This window comes from Phyllostomus hastatus, unplaced genomic scaffold (assembly GCF_019186645.2).
Source record: "Phyllostomus hastatus isolate PE091 unplaced genomic scaffold, TTU_PhHast_1.1 phas_contig_402, whole genome shotgun sequence".
Lineage (NCBI taxonomy): Eukaryota > Metazoa > Chordata > Mammalia > Chiroptera > Phyllostomidae > Phyllostomus > Phyllostomus hastatus.
The window spans coordinates 1,820,948-1,838,737 of record NW_025333873.1 but is presented as its reverse complement, the minus strand read 5'-3'; the positions used below and the strand labels follow the sequence as shown (position 1 = coordinate 1,838,737).

The following is a 17,790-nucleotide window of genomic DNA, read 5'->3' as shown; positions in this document are numbered from 1 at the left end:
GCCTGGGGGGAAGAGAACAGGGGCTGGGTGCTGTGCTCCTGGGTCCTCAGGCCTAAGGGCTTTTAAGGGTGGGGGGAGATTTTAGGGGCGGTCCCAGGGGAAGGATCTCCATAGAATATTTTCAACAGTTTTCCATGGGTGTCCTCTCAGGGTCATGGTGTCCACTGATTGGTCAGTGCCAGGGCAGGGAGCCATTAGTCAGTGTGGTTGGTCATGGCATCGCCTGCTGGTTTTGATGCTTTTCTGGGCCTGGAGCTAAAACACAGCTGAGGCCCAGATGCATTTGTCCTCAGGGCTCAATGCTTAAGGGCTGTTCTCCAGGCCCCTTCTTCGTTCCCACTCCTCTAAGGGGGTCTCACCCACGGGGCTAGCGACCTGTCAGTAGGGGGAAGGCCGGGGGGGGGAGGTGGGAGCCAACAGCATGACCAGCATGTGGAAGGTCGGGGGTCTAAACCACATGACCAGCGACATCTAGGGGAGGAAAGGTCACCCTGGGGTGCTCAGCCCCCGGGGCTTTCCACCCTGGTGACCTCCCTTGCCTGGCCTTGCTCTGCCTCCGTCCTTGCTCTGCCCTGTCTGTCTGCCTGCCTGTCGCACGAGTACAGCTGTTGACAAAACCTTGAGAGCAGAGAGGATATTTTGCCTTTGGTAAGGTGCAGTGAGGTATGCTATTGAGGTAAATCACCAACGAGGCCAGAAATAATAATAGATGACCATATTTTGAAGTTTACTACCTAAGGAAAACACCAGTCAATGCGTGGGTCAGCAGTAGCCCTCAGATCACGCTCTGATAGCTGCTTGTTTCAGAACAAACGGAAGTCTGTGATTAACCATGAACAAGCCTGCTTATGGTAGCATGACGACACCCACTAACAGAAACTTCAGTTGCTGAATTTTATAGGAATTAACATAAGCGCGTGACTTACTCTAGAAAGGTGAGGACTTAACAAAAATATGAAGTAAAACATTCGTTGTAAATATAGCTTACAACTTGTCAGTACAAGTATTTTTAAGATTTCCCATCTCTTTTTTGATTATGTTTATTGGGGTGACAGTGGTTAGTAAGAATATATAGGTGTCAAGTGTACATTTCTGTGATGTACAGGACCTTCATATTACATTGTGTGCCCGCCACCCAAAGTCAGGTCTTCTTCTGTCACCACAGCTTTGACCCCTTTACCCCTCCCTCTCCCCCACCCCCCTTTCCTCAGGTGGCCACTCAGGTTGTCTGTGTCTGTGGATTTTTGTTTGTTCTTTTTTGTGCATTGGTTGTTTCAGTTTTATATTTCATATCTAAATGAAATTATATACTTCTTAACTTTCTCTGTTTCTTTTTATCAAATACATTAATGCTCTACATATCTTCATTATATTTTGTATTTTTTTTCTTGAAATCTGGGATTAAAATAGCCCATAACTATCCCAGAAATGTGATAACATTCTTCCTACCATATTTTTACTTAAGGGCCAAACTGACTTGAATTTTATTTTATTATATTTAGTTTTTTTTTCTTACCTGAGAACATGCTTATTGATTTTAGAGATAGGGAAAGGGGGGAGAGAAACATCAATATGTGAAGGAAATATCAGGAGTTGTCCCTTGCACTCTCCTGTCCTTGGGCCTGGCCCACGACCCTGGCACGTGAGCTGACTGGGAATTGAACCCGTGACCTTTGGGTTTATGGGACGATGCTCCAACCCACTGAGAGCCACACTGGCCAGAGCTCTGACTCAAATTTTAAGCCAAAAATTGCACTTTTGAACTTACCGTCACCACATTAATCATTTGAAGATAATTAGTAGTGGAGAAGAAAAAGGGAAAAAAGCTTCTCAGCAGAAGAATCTTGATTCATCATGTTAAAAGGTTACAGCCCGGGATCTGCCTCACAAATTGTGAGTTTCCCAGCGAGGGAACACCGAGGAAAGGCATAGCGGCATGGGGCAGAAATGCTGGGAGTCTGGGGGGGCCCGGGCCTGGCTTCTGGTGTCACCTCGGCCAGCAGTCCTGTGACGGACTCTGAGCAGGCCCTTCGCCTCTCTTGGCCTCGTGTTCTGCACTGGGAAACTGGATGTGTTAGTAGTGTTTGACTTGTTTAGTTGGCGATTGTCTCTCCTGCTACAGACTGTCCTGTGATAAATTCCTGACGGGCAAGGGTTTTTAGCTGTTTTATTCACAGACTTCTTCCCGATGTGAGAGCCACATGACTGAGAGCCAAATGAGATAACTTATGTGATCGGGTTGTCATTATGTATTAAACACCATGCAAACGTTAGTGGGCTAGTAACTGACCCCTTCCGTCTCGTTGCAGGGTAAGTCCCGGGACACGGTGTCTCCTTCCTAGTGAGGACAGACCTGCTGTCTTGACTCAGAGCCCCCATCTGAAAAGTGGGGAAACTCTATGTAGCTTCTATTCCTGAGATCTGAGTCACCCCTTGAGTGCAGGAGGGGCCGAGGCCACAGAGCTGAGGTGGCGGTGTCGGGCAGTGGAGAGGGTCTCAGGAAGCACAGGTCTCGGTCCTGTGGCTTCTGTCTCCAAACGTGCTTTCTCTACACTCGTGCAGCCGGGCATGCTGTGACTCGTGGCTTTAGCACTTGCTCCTCCTCGTGCCTGGAATGCTCCTCCCTCCCAGCCATCCCGCATGCTACCCACGTATCCTTGGGCCTCTGCGTCAGTGAGGCCCACGGACGTGGGCCTCGGCCTTAGCAGTGAGGCCCTCCTGGACCATTCTGCATGAACAGCCACCTCTGTCCCTGTGTCCTCTGCTACCCTCCCTCTCACTGCCACTTTTTCCCATTGATACACCACGTATTTTACTTGTTTGACTGTTTATGGTCTGTCACTTCCACCAGAGTGTGCTCTTGGAGGCCAGGGCTTTCTGTGTCCTTCACGTGGTATCATCAGCACTTAGAATGGTGTCTGGCACATAGTAGATGTTGAATGTCTACAAAAGACATAATTGTGTATGACTGTAGAGCTCCAAGTAGGTGTGAAGTGAAGCTTTTTCTTTATTTGCAGAACGACAAGGGAGAGACGCCAGCGGATGTGGTGCCAGACCCAGTGGAGATGCCCTTGGAAATGGCCGATGCCGCGGCCACCGCCAAGGAGATCAAGCAGATGCTGTTGGATGCGGTGCCTCTGTCCTGTGACGTCTCCAAGCCCCTGCTGCCGAATTACAGCCCCGTCACCAGCAAGGCGGTGCTGACGTCAGCCGGCCTGAAACTGGGAGACCGCGTTGTCATCGCGGGACAGAAGGTACAGTGAGTGACTGCAGTGCCGAGAGATGCGCCCAAGGTCGCTGTGTTCGCAGTCTGTGTGCCAAGGGCGCGTTCGGCGTGGGCGGTTTTGAGTCTTCGCAGAAAGTTCAATGTGGAGTTAGAGAGAGACTTAATGGAAAATGCGAAACAGAAATTCACATTTACCGTGAAGTGTGGTTTAGGGACACAAGCTGTTTGAACTTAGCACTGAAGCCATCGTTATTGGAGCGGGGAGTGAGCGGACTGAGGGGCACGGTCCAGCCCGGGGTTTTTCCTTGGGCCCTGCACGCCCCGCCCCCCGCCCCCACCCTCCTCTGTGGTGTTTCTCCCCCAGCAACGCCCCAGAAATGAGCAAAGGGGACCTCGCCATTCATGGGCGTCCGGCTCTGAGACCCTACAGACAGTGAAGTCTTCGATGTAACTGTAACCCGATAATGGAAATAAATGTCTGTGGAGCAGAGGACCCCACCCCGGCCACCCCGATGAAGACGCTCCAAAGCCTCGGTTTCCTCGTGACATTCACTTGTTGCCCTTCTCTCTCTGTTTGATGCCTCCTGTGGGACAGGCGTCCTGTTTTGTTTCGGATTTTGGGGCTGCGGAGAATGGAACAGGAAATTCTTGCTTGGAAACTGAATTTCCTAATGTAGTTACATCTAAACGTTTGGGTGGGCTTGTGGGGAGGGAGATGTATGTTTCTCAGAAAACACTGAAATTTGGAAGTTGGGCTGACTGAGAACATTGCTCTGAAAAGGGTGATAAGCTACAAACTGTTACGCTGAGAACGACATTGACTAGCTTCCCAAGGAATAAATACATTCGGAGGACATTTGTCAGCTCTTCATTGTCCTCTCGGTGGGGCTAAAGTATCAGGAAATTGTGGATGCAGAACATGTTTTAAATTTAGGATTAATACTCTTTAAGCCTCTTTAGTATTCTTGTCCTGTGTCTGAAAATGTACTTTTAGAAGAGTTATTCTGTTGTTTTGTTTTACTTTTCACTTTGGATAATTTATACAAAAGTAGAAGCGTGTAGTGAGCATGCACGTGCCAGTCAGCTGGGTGCAGCCTCATCATCTCGTCCCTGTCTCGTTGTAGCTGCATTTTCTCCCGGTCTGTTGCCGGCTTCTCGTGCTCTGAGGAGTGTCTTTCCAGGAACAGACATCCTAGGTTCTGAGGAAGTCTGTTTTACCAACCTTTTCTTTCATGGATTATGTGTTTAGCATATCTAAAAATTTACTATGGTTTCTTCTAGGAGTTTATAATTTTAGGTTTTACATTTAGTTTTGGGTTAATTTTTATATAAAGTACTAGGTGTAGATAGAGCCCTCCCTCCGTCTGTCCCTCTCTCCCTTCCTTTCTTTCCTTCTCCCCTTGCCCTCTCTCTCCTTCCTCCCTCCCTTCCTTTCTTCCTTCCTTCCATCCATCCATCCATTTGTTCCAATGCCATTTGTTTTTGTTTTTGTTTTTGAGACACTGGGCCCCTGGGTTCAGCCCTTTGTCTTTGCTCCAGCTTCAGTAAACCTTCCCACTATATCCCGCATTCCCCAAACAGCACCATTTTTTGAAAAGACTGTTCTCTCTCTCCTGAATTGCCTTTACTTCTGAGTCAGTCAACCACGTGTGTGTGGGCGCATTTCTGGATTCTGTTTCGGTCCGTCGACCTGATGGTTGTCCTTTCTCAGCACTCCTCTGTCACGATTGCTGTAGCTTCATAGTAATTCTTGCCACCAGGAATTTTCAGACCTTCAACTTTTTCCTTTTAATTCCTTTGCCTTTCCATCGACATTTTGGAATCAGTTTATAGATTTTTATAAGAAAAACCTGCTGCGATTTCAAATGGAGTTGTATTAAATACAGACCAAGTCGAGGAGATTTGACATCTTAAAAATGTTGAGTCTTTCAACCACGAATACACTGTGTTTCTCTAATAGGCCTTTGGTTTGTTTCATCAGTTTTGTAGCTTTAAGCATGTAGATATCGCACATACTTTGTTAGATTTATACCTGAGCTTTTCATGATCTTTGGTGCTATTGTACATGGTGGTGGTTTTGAGGTTTCCTTTTCCTATTGGTCATTGCCAGCATATAGAAACACAATTCATTTTTGTTTATTGAATGTGTATCCTGTAACCTTGCCACATTTATTAGTTCTGCTGCTCTACATTTTTGTGGATTTGAGATAGCCTCTGTAAGTAGTCCTGCCGTCTTTTAACAGAGGCAGTTTTACTTCTTTCCAACCTGTACACCTTTAATCTTTCTCACCTACTTCATTGCCCAGGATGAACAGAAATGGTAAGAGCCAGCATCCTTGCCCTGCGCCCAGTCTTACAGGGAAAGCACTCAGCCTTTCATTATTAAGAATGATAATTGCTGGCTGTAGATTTTGTATAGCTCTGTCTTTTATTAAGTTGAGGAAGTTGCCATCTACTCCTAGTTTACTGAGCATTTTGAAAAAATAATATAATCATGGAAGAAAGTTGAAATTTGCTATATGCTTTATTTTTTTTTGCATATGTCAAGAGAACGAGGGTTCCTTTCACCTTTTAGTGTGTGGATGTGATGAGTTACGTTCCTACTGAAATGAGGAACTAGCCTTCCATTCTGATGATGAGCCTCACTCAGTCGTGATGTGTTGTCCCGTGTGTGTGTTGCTGGCATGTTAGTTTGCTCCTGTTCTGTTGAGGGTCCCTGCGTCTGTGTTTCCGAGGGATTCTGGTCTATAGTTTTCTTGTGGTGTCTGTGACCGGTTTTGGTGTCAAGGTAATGCTGGCTTCATCAAATGAATTGGGAATTGTTTCCTCTATTTTTATGTCCTAGAAGAGTTTATATAGAACTGATATTATTATTTTTCCTTAAGTTCTTCGGAAGAATGCACCAGTGGGTCCTCTTGGGTCTGGAATTTCTTTGAAAAAGATTTTTAGCTACCAATCAGTGCAGGTATGGGCTTTGACAGTTTGTATCTTTTAAGGAACTAGAACATCTCACCTCATTTGCCAAACTTACAGGCATAGAATTAGTCACAGTATTTTCATACTGTTCTTTAAATGACTTAGGAAATGTGGTAATAATATCTCTCTTTCACTTGAGATGTTTATAGTTTGTGTTTTTCTTATCCCCGCTTGAAAGTTTAATCTTATTTATTCTTCCAGGGAACCAGCTTTTGGTTTCATTGATTTTTCTCTACTGTTTTTCTGTTCTTAATTACTTACCTGTATAATTTCCTTCCTTGGTCTTCACTTTCTAGTTTCTTAAGGTGGGAGTTTGTATTGGTGATTTGAGACCTTCCCCAATACAAGTGTGCTAACATTACACGTTCTCTCAGCACTGCTTTTGCTGTATCCTGTGTGTTTTGATATGTTGTGTAGTCGTTTTCGTTCAACCCAAAATATTTTCTAATTTCCCTGTGATTTTCTGTTTTACCACAGGTAATTTGGAAGTATAGCATTTAATTTCCAAATATTTGAATATTTTGCATATATCTTTCTGTTAGTGATTTCTGACCTAAGAACACATTTTGTATGATTTCTGTTCTTTTACATTTGTATGCTGCTGTTTTGGGTAGAGGTTTTTGTACGTGTCAGTTATATCAAGTTTACTTAGTTTTGTGTTTTGTTTTTTTGTATTCTCACTGATTTCCTGCCTCCTTGGCCTGTCGATTACTGAGAGGTGTGCTGTAGCCTCCAGCTGTAATTGTGGGTTTGTCCGTTTCTCTTTTCGGTTCAGTCAATTTTCACTTTGTTTTGAAGCTCACTTGTTAGGTGCATACGGATTTACGTCTCTGACATCTTCTTGGTGCACTGATTCATTTATCATTATTTAATGTCTCTTTTTATCCCTGGTAATTTCCTTGCTCCGAAGTATACTTTGAGAGACTGTGGTTTTGCTTTTTAAACTTCTGTGATAAAGCTGCAAGAGTAGGACACATAGAACTTCTAGTAATACTCAAAAGTTATTCTAATTTATATTTTCCTCAGGTTGGAACCTTAAGATTTTGTGGAACAACTGAATTTGCAAGCGGGCGGTGGGCCGGCATTGAGTTGGATGAACCAGAAGGCAAAAACGATGGGAGTGTTGGAAAAGTCCAGTACTTCAAATGTGCCCCCAAATATGGTAAGGGACAGTCTCTCTAACTTAATGATAGTTAAGTTAAACTGATCAGATTTTTACCCTTTTATCGTTTTAAAATAAAGCCCTCCCCCTGGTCCCTTGTGTAATAAATGAAGGGCTGCATTTTTCTTGCTGTGATTGGTGTGGCGGGTGGGAGATGGTGTCTCCCCAGGAGGGCGCCCAGCTCTGTAGACCGCCCTGAAATCCTGCTGTGGTCGCGTCCTGACTGAGCAAAGGACTTTGTGACCGAGTGCACAGCACTCGGGTGGGGGGTTGGAACTTGGAGACCTGCGAAAGCAGGAGAGGCCAACTTTACTTCTGTGCTCCTGAGCTGGGATGACCGTCTTTCTGACCGATGATGATTTCATTGAACTCATAATCTCTTCCTTTCTCTCTCTCTCTCACACACACACACCCCTTGGTGCATTGATTTCACTTTGTTTGTCACGTACTATGTTGTGAATAGTTTTCCTTGCCATGAAATATTCTTCTAGAACATTCAGTGTTTCATCCCCAGCGCCACGGGCAGGCAGCATGGCGTCGTGCTGAACGGCATGGGCTCTGGGGTCTGAGAGCTCGGGGCAGAGTCCGCTCCTCTGCCTGTCAGACATGCAACCTTTTTCTTCCATTGTGCCTCAATTTATCTTCTGTAAAATGGGGGTGGCAACACCCCAAGAACTCACGTGAGGATTAAATTGTGTTGCTATATAAAGCAGCTAGAATAGTGCTTGATTCCCTGTAAGCACTCAAAAAATGTTAGCTATTTGCTGGCTGTTATAAGTTGATCAAAATGAGCAGGTTCCTTTTGTCCTACACTTAAGATGGAGCCTCATTTCTTTGGTCAATTATTATATTTTGTTTATAAAAATCCCCATTGTATAAGATTTGAAAAACAAAAGGAGAAGGAAGAAAAAATCATCTGAATATTTATTCTGCTTAACTGTTTTACAAAATTTGGATTATATAGAGAGAGCTGTATATTGTGCACTTTTACTTGACTGCCAATATAATGTCCTCAAATCTTTAAATATTGTGATTTTTATGTTTCCATTTCCTTTGACTTTTCTAGATTGGTGGGTGAAAATTTCTGTGTTTGAATTCATACTTCTCTCATTGTGGAGAAATAAAATGTTTAAATATTTTATTGTAATATATGTATTTTTTGTGTTATCTTGGCAATTGCCAAGAAATGTTCATATTATTTGTCCACTAAAAAATTGGGATGTTAGTGTTAGTATATCCTAAAAATACATATTTAGGATATTAAACCCTTATATTTGTTACAGATATTTTATCCAGTTTGTCATTTGCCTTTGAATGTCATGTGCAATGTTTTATGTAGTTAAAAGACTTTTCCTTTATAATTTCTTACATTGCTTTTGGACTTAGATAGATCTTCCTAATTCAATGATTAGTTGTAAGTTATATATTTTATTCTTTGAAATGTTTTAATTTTCTAAACTACATTACTTAACCCACTGGGATTTATTTGGTTTGTTGGGAGAGATTAAGAATTTAATTTTACTTTTCTTTTGTTAGCTAATTTTGGCGACTCTCAGGCAGACTACAGGCAAGATCGGAACTGTTAGCAGCCCCTGTGGCAGATGTAAATCAGACGCCTGGGGAACGCTGACATTGCTACAGCGTTCAGTGTGTTGTACATTGCAACAGTGTGTGGGCTCCCCAAATCTCGTGACCTGCAGGAGAGGCAGGCTTGATTAGGGCAAAGCTGGACATCCCAGGACCCCTTGCCTCTGTCTTCCCTTATGAGCCTAGAGGCAAGTTGGGAGGCACGGATCACGTGCTGGGTTATGTGAAAAACGGGAGTGGTCTTCCTGCTGAGCCAGCTTGGTCTTCTGAGCCAGGTCACTGCCGCACTGCGTGGGTTCTGGGGGAAAGAGAGGCAGGGGCCGGAATGGTGAAGAGTCCTCTGATTCAACAGAAGCCACAGAATTGGTCTCTTCTCAGCAGCAGTTTTTTCTGTCTTCCCAAATCTGTCATTTGCCTCCTGACTTCCATTTCCTTTATTATACGTGCTTATAAAGGCTTATAAAGTCTGTTTCAGGCTTCTTTTATTCCATTGATCTATCAATTCTAGCACATACTGCATTTTTCAAGTTGCAGAAATTTTATAATAACGTTTAAGACCTGATTTTGCAGAGTGGTTACAGGTTCACAGTAGAATGAGGGGGAGGTGTGGAGGCTCCTGTGCACCCCTGCACCCCCCATGCACGGCTTTCCCTGTCCCTGTGTCCCTTTGCCAGGCGGGGCGTTCTTTGCTATCGGTGGACCCATGTCAGTGCCTCATAATCCCCAAGTGTGTGGTTCCCCGTCGGTTCACTCTGTGTCGTGTGTTCTGTGGGTTTGGGCAAGTGTGTGATGACATGTGTCCACCAGCACAGCACAGCGTCACACAGTGTCCTCACTGTCCTGAAAAGCCCCCTGCGCTTTGCCTGCTCATCTCTTCCCCACTCCGTCCCTGGCGGCCGCTGAGCTCCTCGCTGTCTGAGGAGTTTTGCGTTTTCCGGAGGGTCGCATCGCTGGAATCGCGCAGCGTGTAGGAAGCCTTTTCACGCTGGCTTCTCTCACTCAGGAATACGTGTTTCAGTTTCCTCCACATCTTCTCGTGGCTGCACAGCTCAGGTCCTTTCTCTGCGGAGTGGCATTCCACCGTCCGTGTGCGCCCCGGTTACCCTCCCACCTGCTGAGGGGTCTCGTGGTTGTTTCTAAGTCTGGGTGGTCAGGAGCATTTATCATGAATTCTGATATTGGTAATGCTGCTTTATGGCGTCCAACAATTACCAAGGTGAACGCATGTACCCAGTTTAATAAGTCAGCTCGTTATTCCAAGGTTCGTTGTTGTGGTGATGACAACCACCCCCTTCAAGGCGTGCCCGTCCCCGACCCCGAGGCCTGCGCTTCAGAGACGAGGGCTCCCCAGCTCCGTCAGTTGTACCTCCTGATGTTCGCCTTTATGGATAACGTATGGAGCTTTCTCGATTCTCCCAATTTCAGATGTCTCCCGTCTTTTGACTTGGTACTTCGGAGAGAAAGGCTCGGTGCTTGTGCTAGTCTGAGTCAGTTTCTATTGTTTGTTTCCTTTTTGTTTTGACAAAGGACGGATGGAAGGTAAATTTTTTGAGACCTTTTGTACTAAAACAATGTTTATTTCCACCCTCACCCTTCATATCATAGTTCAGTGAGGTAAGGCATGTTAGGTTGGAATTCATCTTCTCTCTGTTTTTGGAGGTGGTGCTTCCTTGTCCGTGGAGCTGGGCTCACTTTTTCTGTGAAGGGCCAGACAGCAGACGTTCTAGGCTCCATGGGGCGCCATCTCTCGTCGCAGCTATGCACGCAGCTCTCCTGCTGCAGGGACGCCGCAGCCAGACGCCGCGTGTGCATGGATGGGTGCACGGCCTCCAGCGCAGCGGCGCAGAAATGGGCCTGGGCAGGTCCTGGCTCCCCCCTGTGTTTTGCCAACTGGAGCTTCCAGTGTTGTTGTTTAGAAGTTTCAGAGTTTTTCTGTCTCCTCTTTTTGACCTTTCCCCTTCCCTTTGGGAGCTTCTTTGGATGCTTTTAGCATTTTTTCTCCTTTTTGTAATTTTGTTTTTTTTTTTCTTTAGAGTTTATAGCACTTTTACTCCTTACTAATATTTTAGTGGACTTAGGGAGGAACTGTAGTTAAACAAATGGGCTGTATCTCTGGAAATGTATTACCCTTCTTTTTAAAAATAATTCTTCTTTATATGTTTACTTTTCGTAGGCCTTACAATTTTATGTCAAGATGTGAAAAAACACTTGCATTGGCCCCTTTGTTTGAAATGCTTTTAATTGCTTAACACTAAAATCGTATATTCTCCCTTAGGTATTTTTGCACCTCTTTCAAAGATAAGTAAAGCAAAGGATCGAAGGAAGAATCCAGCGCACACTCCTTCCACCAAAGCTGTGCCTCTCACCAGGTCCCAGAAAAATGATGTAGCTCATGTGACGCCGAAAGTAAATACTGGTAGGTCGAACCAGAACGTCAAATATCTTCTTCAGCATTTTAGTTTTATCTGTGGAATGCCTTATTGCTTACATCTGGATTTCTTCGCACCTCTTTTTGCTACCTAACTGGGAAACCTGACCCTCACAAAACCTGCACCTTAACGTGTTTTGAGACCTCGGTCATGGTTTATGACTTTAATTCCTGACAAGTGCCTTTCAGAGCTGTTTCCTTTTCTCTCCTGCCGCCCCCATGCCTGCCTCACCCCCCAAACTGACCTCACAGCGAGATTGTATACCTCTCATAAATCTTTGTACAACTAGCTTTATGTTTATCACCAATTCAAGAATTTTAACGACTGTTCTTAAGACCAGAAACCTTTCCGGCTCTGGAAACTGGCAGTCAGAGTTCTCCCCCTGTTTGGTGGAGCCTTCCCGCTTCCGAGGCTGCGCGGTGGTCCCTGTAGCCCCCTGACTTCTGTGAGTGCTGTTCTCCCTCTTCCCCGAAAGCTCCTCCGTCCCGTGCGAGTTCCCGAGTGCAGGCATGTCCTAGCCGTGCTTTCCCTCCTTTTTCAGATCCTGTTTCTCCTCGAAAACTTCCCTGAGGACCCCAGATCACTTCGATCTCTTCACCCCCTAACTTCGCCCCCACTTTTATCCGTACCCCCTGATTGTTCGTCGTCATCTTGGGTTCTGTCCTCTGACTCCTTCACTTGGGCTGATCTTTCACTCTCTCACTACAACCTTAACTTCAGGGGGACGGTGAGAGGGTTTGGTGTTTTGGTGTGCACTGCAGCACGAAGCACAGAATAGGAGCGTGGTACGTACTGCTAACTCCTCAATTAACGCTCGATGCACAAAGGCTTGCTTCTGTGCGTAAAGGATTTTGTCCAGGAATGTGGCTGGCCTTTCTGATCTGTCCATCGGGCTCTTTGGATATCCCTGTGTCAATACTGTGCTTCCTAATGACCGTGGTTTTTGAAAATGTGCCTCTCGATGCCCAGCAGTAGAGGAAAGCCTCCCAACTAAACAGTGTCTGATCTATCAATCAATATTTGGGCCCTTATCAATCACACTTCCGTATACATTTTAGGATAAGCTGTTAAGTTTCTCTTAAAATATATTCATTGAAGCTTTAATGGGTATTGCATTTACACTTTAAATCAGGGTGGGAAGAACTGACAATTTTACAATATTTAGTCTTTTAATTATGAACTTAGAATATCAAGTTAGATCTTTCAAAAATACATTAGCAAGTTTTCATAGCTTTCTCTATAAATTATAATTATGTGCCTGTATATATCATTATCTACCTGTTTTGTTATATCTATTCCTCGGTACTTCACACTCTTTGAAGCTAGTGTAGATGGAATCCTTTAAGCTGAAACCCCGAAGTTCATAACAGGCAGGGAAAGAAAGCTCACCGAGAAGCCCTCTGTTCTGGTCTGAGGAGCGGGAAGGGGGTCCCCTACTGGACAGAAAGTGGAGGAAAGCCCTTGCTGCTTTGAGTGCTTTTCTCCCTCATTGGCTCTTCCCCACCCCTGCCCCTGGGCAGCCTTGCGTGGGGCAGCAGCAGCATTGGACGGCCAGGCCCCCGCCTCAAAGGAAGAGATCCTTGGCCTCTGACCAGAGAAACGCCGCTCCCAAGACCATGCCTGGAGTCTGCATTAGATTTTCTTCTTTTCTCTTACTGCCTGGGCCCAAGGCAGAGTCAGTCTGAGGAGGCTGCAGGACAGAGCAGGGAAATTAAAGCCTGCACACTATTCCCTGGAATGCCAGGAAGGGGCGCCCCCTGGGGGCAGGAAAGTGTCAGGGAAACCATGGAGGGGAGGGGGCTCAAGGAAGTGGCCTTAACATGTTGGCTGTGAAGTCTTGGGCTTCCCTCCCCAGTGGGGTGTGCATGGGTGTGCCCGGGTCCCGGACTGATGCTGGGTGGCGCGACACATGGGGTGGGTCCCCAAAAGGCTTTGGCAACAGAGCTGACAGTGGAACCACAGTCACAGAAGTTGGATCCGAGCTTTCAGCCTGAACCTAACCAGGTCAGCTGCCTGCTAACACAACACAGAACAAAACAACATTCTCCATAGCATTTAAACAAGACCCAGGGTCCTACACAGTAATAGTCATAATCCATAGGATATGGTCCGAAATTGCTCAAATGTGAATAACCGGGAAAATCTCAACATCTCCCAAGGAAAAAGGCAATCAAAGGATGCCAGTCCTGAGATGATACAGATATTTAGCAGATAAAGGGTTTAAATAACATAAAATAACCAATGTTCTAAGAATTAAGGGTGAGCACTCCTTCGACAAGCGGAAAGAAAGCGTCAGCTGAGGAATGAAGATATAAAGGAAGCAAATGATGCGTGTGCACACACACACACACGTGCACACACACGTGCACACACAGATACGTGTAAAATGGGGGTGATGTGAGATTGTGGGCTGTATCGCTGTTAGCATCCTGGGTATGAAACTGCACTATTGTTACCATGGGTTGCCTTCCCTGACCCACCTGTCCACTCGGTGCCTGCGGTTGCAGTTCTGGCCCTCACTCCCAGCCAGTGTAATAACTGACATCCAGCTGGTCTCTGCTTCCAGTCTCTCCTCCTTTAGTTCCTTCTGAACTTTGCTGCCAGGGTCACGCCGCTCACCTGTAACCGTTCCTGCCAGTCCCCCATCAGGCTCGCTCCTCACCGAAGAGTTCCAGTCCCTCGGCCGGCACGCTCCCTTCTGAGATCTTACTGTGACCTAGTCTACCCACTTCACTTCTCCGCCATCCCCAGGGCACTCTGTACTCCAGCCCAGCCACTCATCCTTCTCTGACCCTGTCTTTAAGATTTTTTCCTTTTTGTCTGTCCAGCATGCCTACCCCCAGTTCTTTGTGACGGTACCTCCAGTATCTCTAGAGGAAATCTGACCTGTCCCTCAAGACCCATCTCAAACTGTGATCTTGTCGAGGCATTAATTTATCGGTGTGGCCACGATTATTGTCTCCTCCTCCTGTGCCAGTGTTATATCAAAAATGTCCTCCTGTTTCAGTTATTCATCTCCATGTCTTTCTACCTGCCCAAATGGGAAAGGTTCTCCTTTAGGGTTAAGACCATATCCAGTTCACGTCTGTGATGCTGAAGTGCCAAGCACAGTTCTTTACCCAGCATGCTTTGTGAGTGGAATCGGAATAAGTGCTTGGTGGAATTTAAGACTGGTGTGGTCCACTAGGTTTATTACTTACATAATTGGGTTCTGTAGTAGGAGTCTTAATAAGGTAGAGTGTTAGTCATGAGCTTTCCTTTTTTAAGTGAGTGTTTTGGTGGGAGTTGGGTATACTGAGAGTGGAGTAGTGATTTTCAAAACACCAGTGGCAAAGAATAGAATTTCTTACTATCTGACTCACTTAAAAGAGTACTTGTTATAATGACTTGTAAAACTTTTTTTACCCCAAATCCACTATCTAAATAGAGAATCTTCTATGATGAATCTGCGTGCACACACCAGTGAAAGTCATGCGAATTGTTCCTGGCAAGTGTGCGGCAGACGTATCTCAGCTGTACTAGGTTTGCTTTGCCTGCTGGCGTCGTGCAAACACACTAATGAGGCCATTAAATATCAAACAGGTAGCTCCATTGTAAATGCTTTGCATTACTTGGAATTCCTTAATGGGGTGTTAAATAGGTTGAAACGATACTTGAGCGACATTTGGGGAAATCGCAGTTTTCAGGTGGGCCAGGAATGCGTTCTTCCCCCTTTCAGTAATGAGTGATGGGCCCCTGGTGTCCGGGGATGTATGGTCCAGCGTGTTTTCAGAAGTGGATGAGATTCAGGTAACGAGGGGGGTCTGCGCTGGAAAAGGAAAGCACGTGTTTGTGTTTGCCGTTGAACAGAACGCTCCCTTGCTGACAGCGTTTTGCTCCTGTGCTGCAGGGCTGATGCCAGCGAAAAAGGACAGTGCTTCCGAACCAGCGCTTCCGTTGTCTCCGGGCGAGGACCCGAAAACCGTGGCGGAGAAAGATGGTAATATACGTGATAGTTCCTGTTCTCAAAATTAAGTTTCATGATGCAACTTGAAGATAATATAGTGGTATAGCTTATATGGGGGCTATGTTTTAAAGATTTTTCAGGGAAAGATTATTACCGTAAATATTTATCCTTGAAACTCCCCTGAGCCTAAATCCCCCAGACACCCTAAAGTATGTCTGCATTTTTATATAAAACCCCGTACGGGGATTCTTATGTACGCTTCAGTTAGAGAACTGTTGGGCTATATTGAGAGTCAAAGGAAGTCACTTAGTGTAGATGGCTTGATAAAATATTTAAAGTTGCCTTTAGCTATCAAATCACTGGGTGAGTAGAATGCGAATAGGAAGTTCAGAAGTGTTCCTGCTTGCCTTCAGGTTAACTCAAATCATTTTAATGTTAAACTCTGTTAATGGAAAACATACTAATAGTGCTGTTTGTATAAGTAAAATGGGATTCTACTGTCCCGTGTAAAGGAGAGGTGAGAGTGGCGGTTAGAAGAGGCCAGTTTAAGTCAATGGTTTTGACAACATTGTCCCATCTAAGATTGTCATCGTATAGTGTGAACCCTTACAGTACCGTTGCTTGGCTTATAAAATCTTTCGTTTCAGCTGTGTTTGGGTGAAACCAGGCATTTAATTCAACAACAGGCAATCCACAGTTGAAGAGGCTAAGTGGAGAGTTCCGGAAGCATTTACCTGGGGAAGCATCTCATTTGGCTTGCTTCCTGTGTGTAGCCCTTCCATACATCCTTTCCCTTCTCCTCCTGTTTCAGTGAACCTGCCCGGATCCACCAGCAGCTTGTCCTCCGCCTCTTCCCTGGAGCACAGGCAGGGCAACGCCAGGAAGCCGCATGCGCGCGGCGGCAGCAGCAAGACGACCATGAGCAAGAGCCCGTCGGTTTCCTCCCGAACCAGTGCTGGTATCTATGGCCTTTTCAACCAGGCTTGCTTGGTGTTCTCTATCTTGGTTTGTCTGTAAGCAGGTTTGCTCCTTTTGAATGTGCAGAAGGAGCCCTCTGCTTCCGTCAGAGTGAACTCCTTGCACCCTCCTCCACTGTCCCCAGCCTCCACCGCCCTCCCCTTCTTAAGCACACTCTGGGCTTCTCAGGCCTTCTCCTAGGGCCCCACTCACTCATTTCCCTGTCTGGCTGGCGTCTGCTCTTCCCACGGTCCGAGGCCCCCGACCCTTTCAGGTTCAGCACAGAACTTTATGAGACATCCTCAGATAATTGGAGATATGTGGTTTGTTATCTTCCTTATCTCTTTTTCCAGCATAAACCTAGTAATAACTAACATGCTGTATACTTGTTATTTGAGGTGCTATTCTAGGCACTTCACATATTGCATTTAATTCTCAAAATAAACCTGTGGAGCAGGCAGGTACGGCTGTCCTCATCCTCATGTTATGAGTGAGGAAACTGGGACGTGCTGTGGAAATATGAGTGAGTGTGAGGCCTGGGACTTTTTAGTGTTGTGCTTTATCCAGGCTCTCTTCCTGCTCCTCCCTGGGTTCACGTGCCCGTTGGCTGACATGGTTTCCGTTCATCGCCCTCTGTCGGTGCGACTGGTCTGCGAGTGCCCTCCTGTGGGGTTCTCTGGGCCTCCCAGGGAGCAGCGGTTCACGTCTGTTCTCGGACGCGTGCAGAGGCCTCAGCGGCCCACCTCTTCTCTGCTGCAGCGGAACAGCTTTGCAGGCAGCATTTCTGCAGGACTTTTGATGTTAAATAAGGGGCGTTTCAGGGTTCAGGTTTCAGTCAAGGTGAGGGTGGAGTAGGTTTTTTCCTAACAAGGAAATCGGTTTGGGGTAACTGAAACCTTACAACAGTTTCACTTTCAAACCACATTCCTGTACGTTATCATTTACACTGAGTTCCCACGACCTACTATAATTGAAGCATTTTACAGCTGGCCAGGGACAGCCCATAGACCAAAGCCACTCGCCCTCCGATGTTGTAAATGAAGTTTTCCTGGAACACGCCATACCCGTTCTGTTTATGTCGCTTTTGTGCTGCCGCAGCAGAGTTGGGTAGTTGTGACAGAGACTGTGTGGCTTGCAAGGCCTAAAATATTTACTCTCCGGCCCTTGACAGAAAGAGTGTGCTGTCCCCTCCTCTCTGGGAGGGTGCCACCAGACAGTGGAGACAGAGTTGGCAGGCATCGTCCTGGCACTCGTGTTCTCAGGAGACCCTTCTCCTTTCCTTTGAGCTGCTCTACCTCATGCACGAGAAACAGGACTGGGTGGAGCAGCAGTTTCCAGCCCGTGCGCCGCAAGGGACCAGTCAGAGGCACTGACCGCTTTTCCCTTAGATGGTCAAGTGAGGAAAGGGCAGCAGCCGACGCACCGGTGCATTTTCCGGCGTGCCGCAGAGCTTCAGTAGTGTGTGTGCGCCGTGGGGTGAGGAAGGTCGGAAGCTGCCGTCTTTTGA

The 17,790-nt window shown here is 46.1% G+C and overlaps 1 protein-coding gene across 5 annotated transcripts in view; it reads left to right on the top strand.

Annotated features, from left to right (window-relative positions):
* CLIP4 (CAP-Gly domain containing linker protein family member 4) overlaps positions 1–17,790 on the top strand; it is an 81,623-nt gene that overhangs the window by 50,818 nt on the left and 13,015 nt on the right. For all 5 annotated transcript variants that reach the window (XM_045844302.1, XM_045844300.1, XM_045844303.1 and 2 more), the window contains 5 exons: positions 3,018–3,254; positions 7,229–7,364; positions 11,227–11,367; positions 15,270–15,359; positions 16,138–16,284. In XM_045844302.1, the coding sequence (XP_045700258.1) occupies positions 3,018–3,254; positions 7,229–7,364; positions 11,227–11,367; positions 15,270–15,359; positions 16,138–16,284 (751 nt within the window). The remainder of the gene's footprint in view (positions 1–3,017; positions 3,255–7,228; positions 7,365–11,226; positions 11,368–15,269; positions 15,360–16,137; positions 16,285–17,790) is intronic.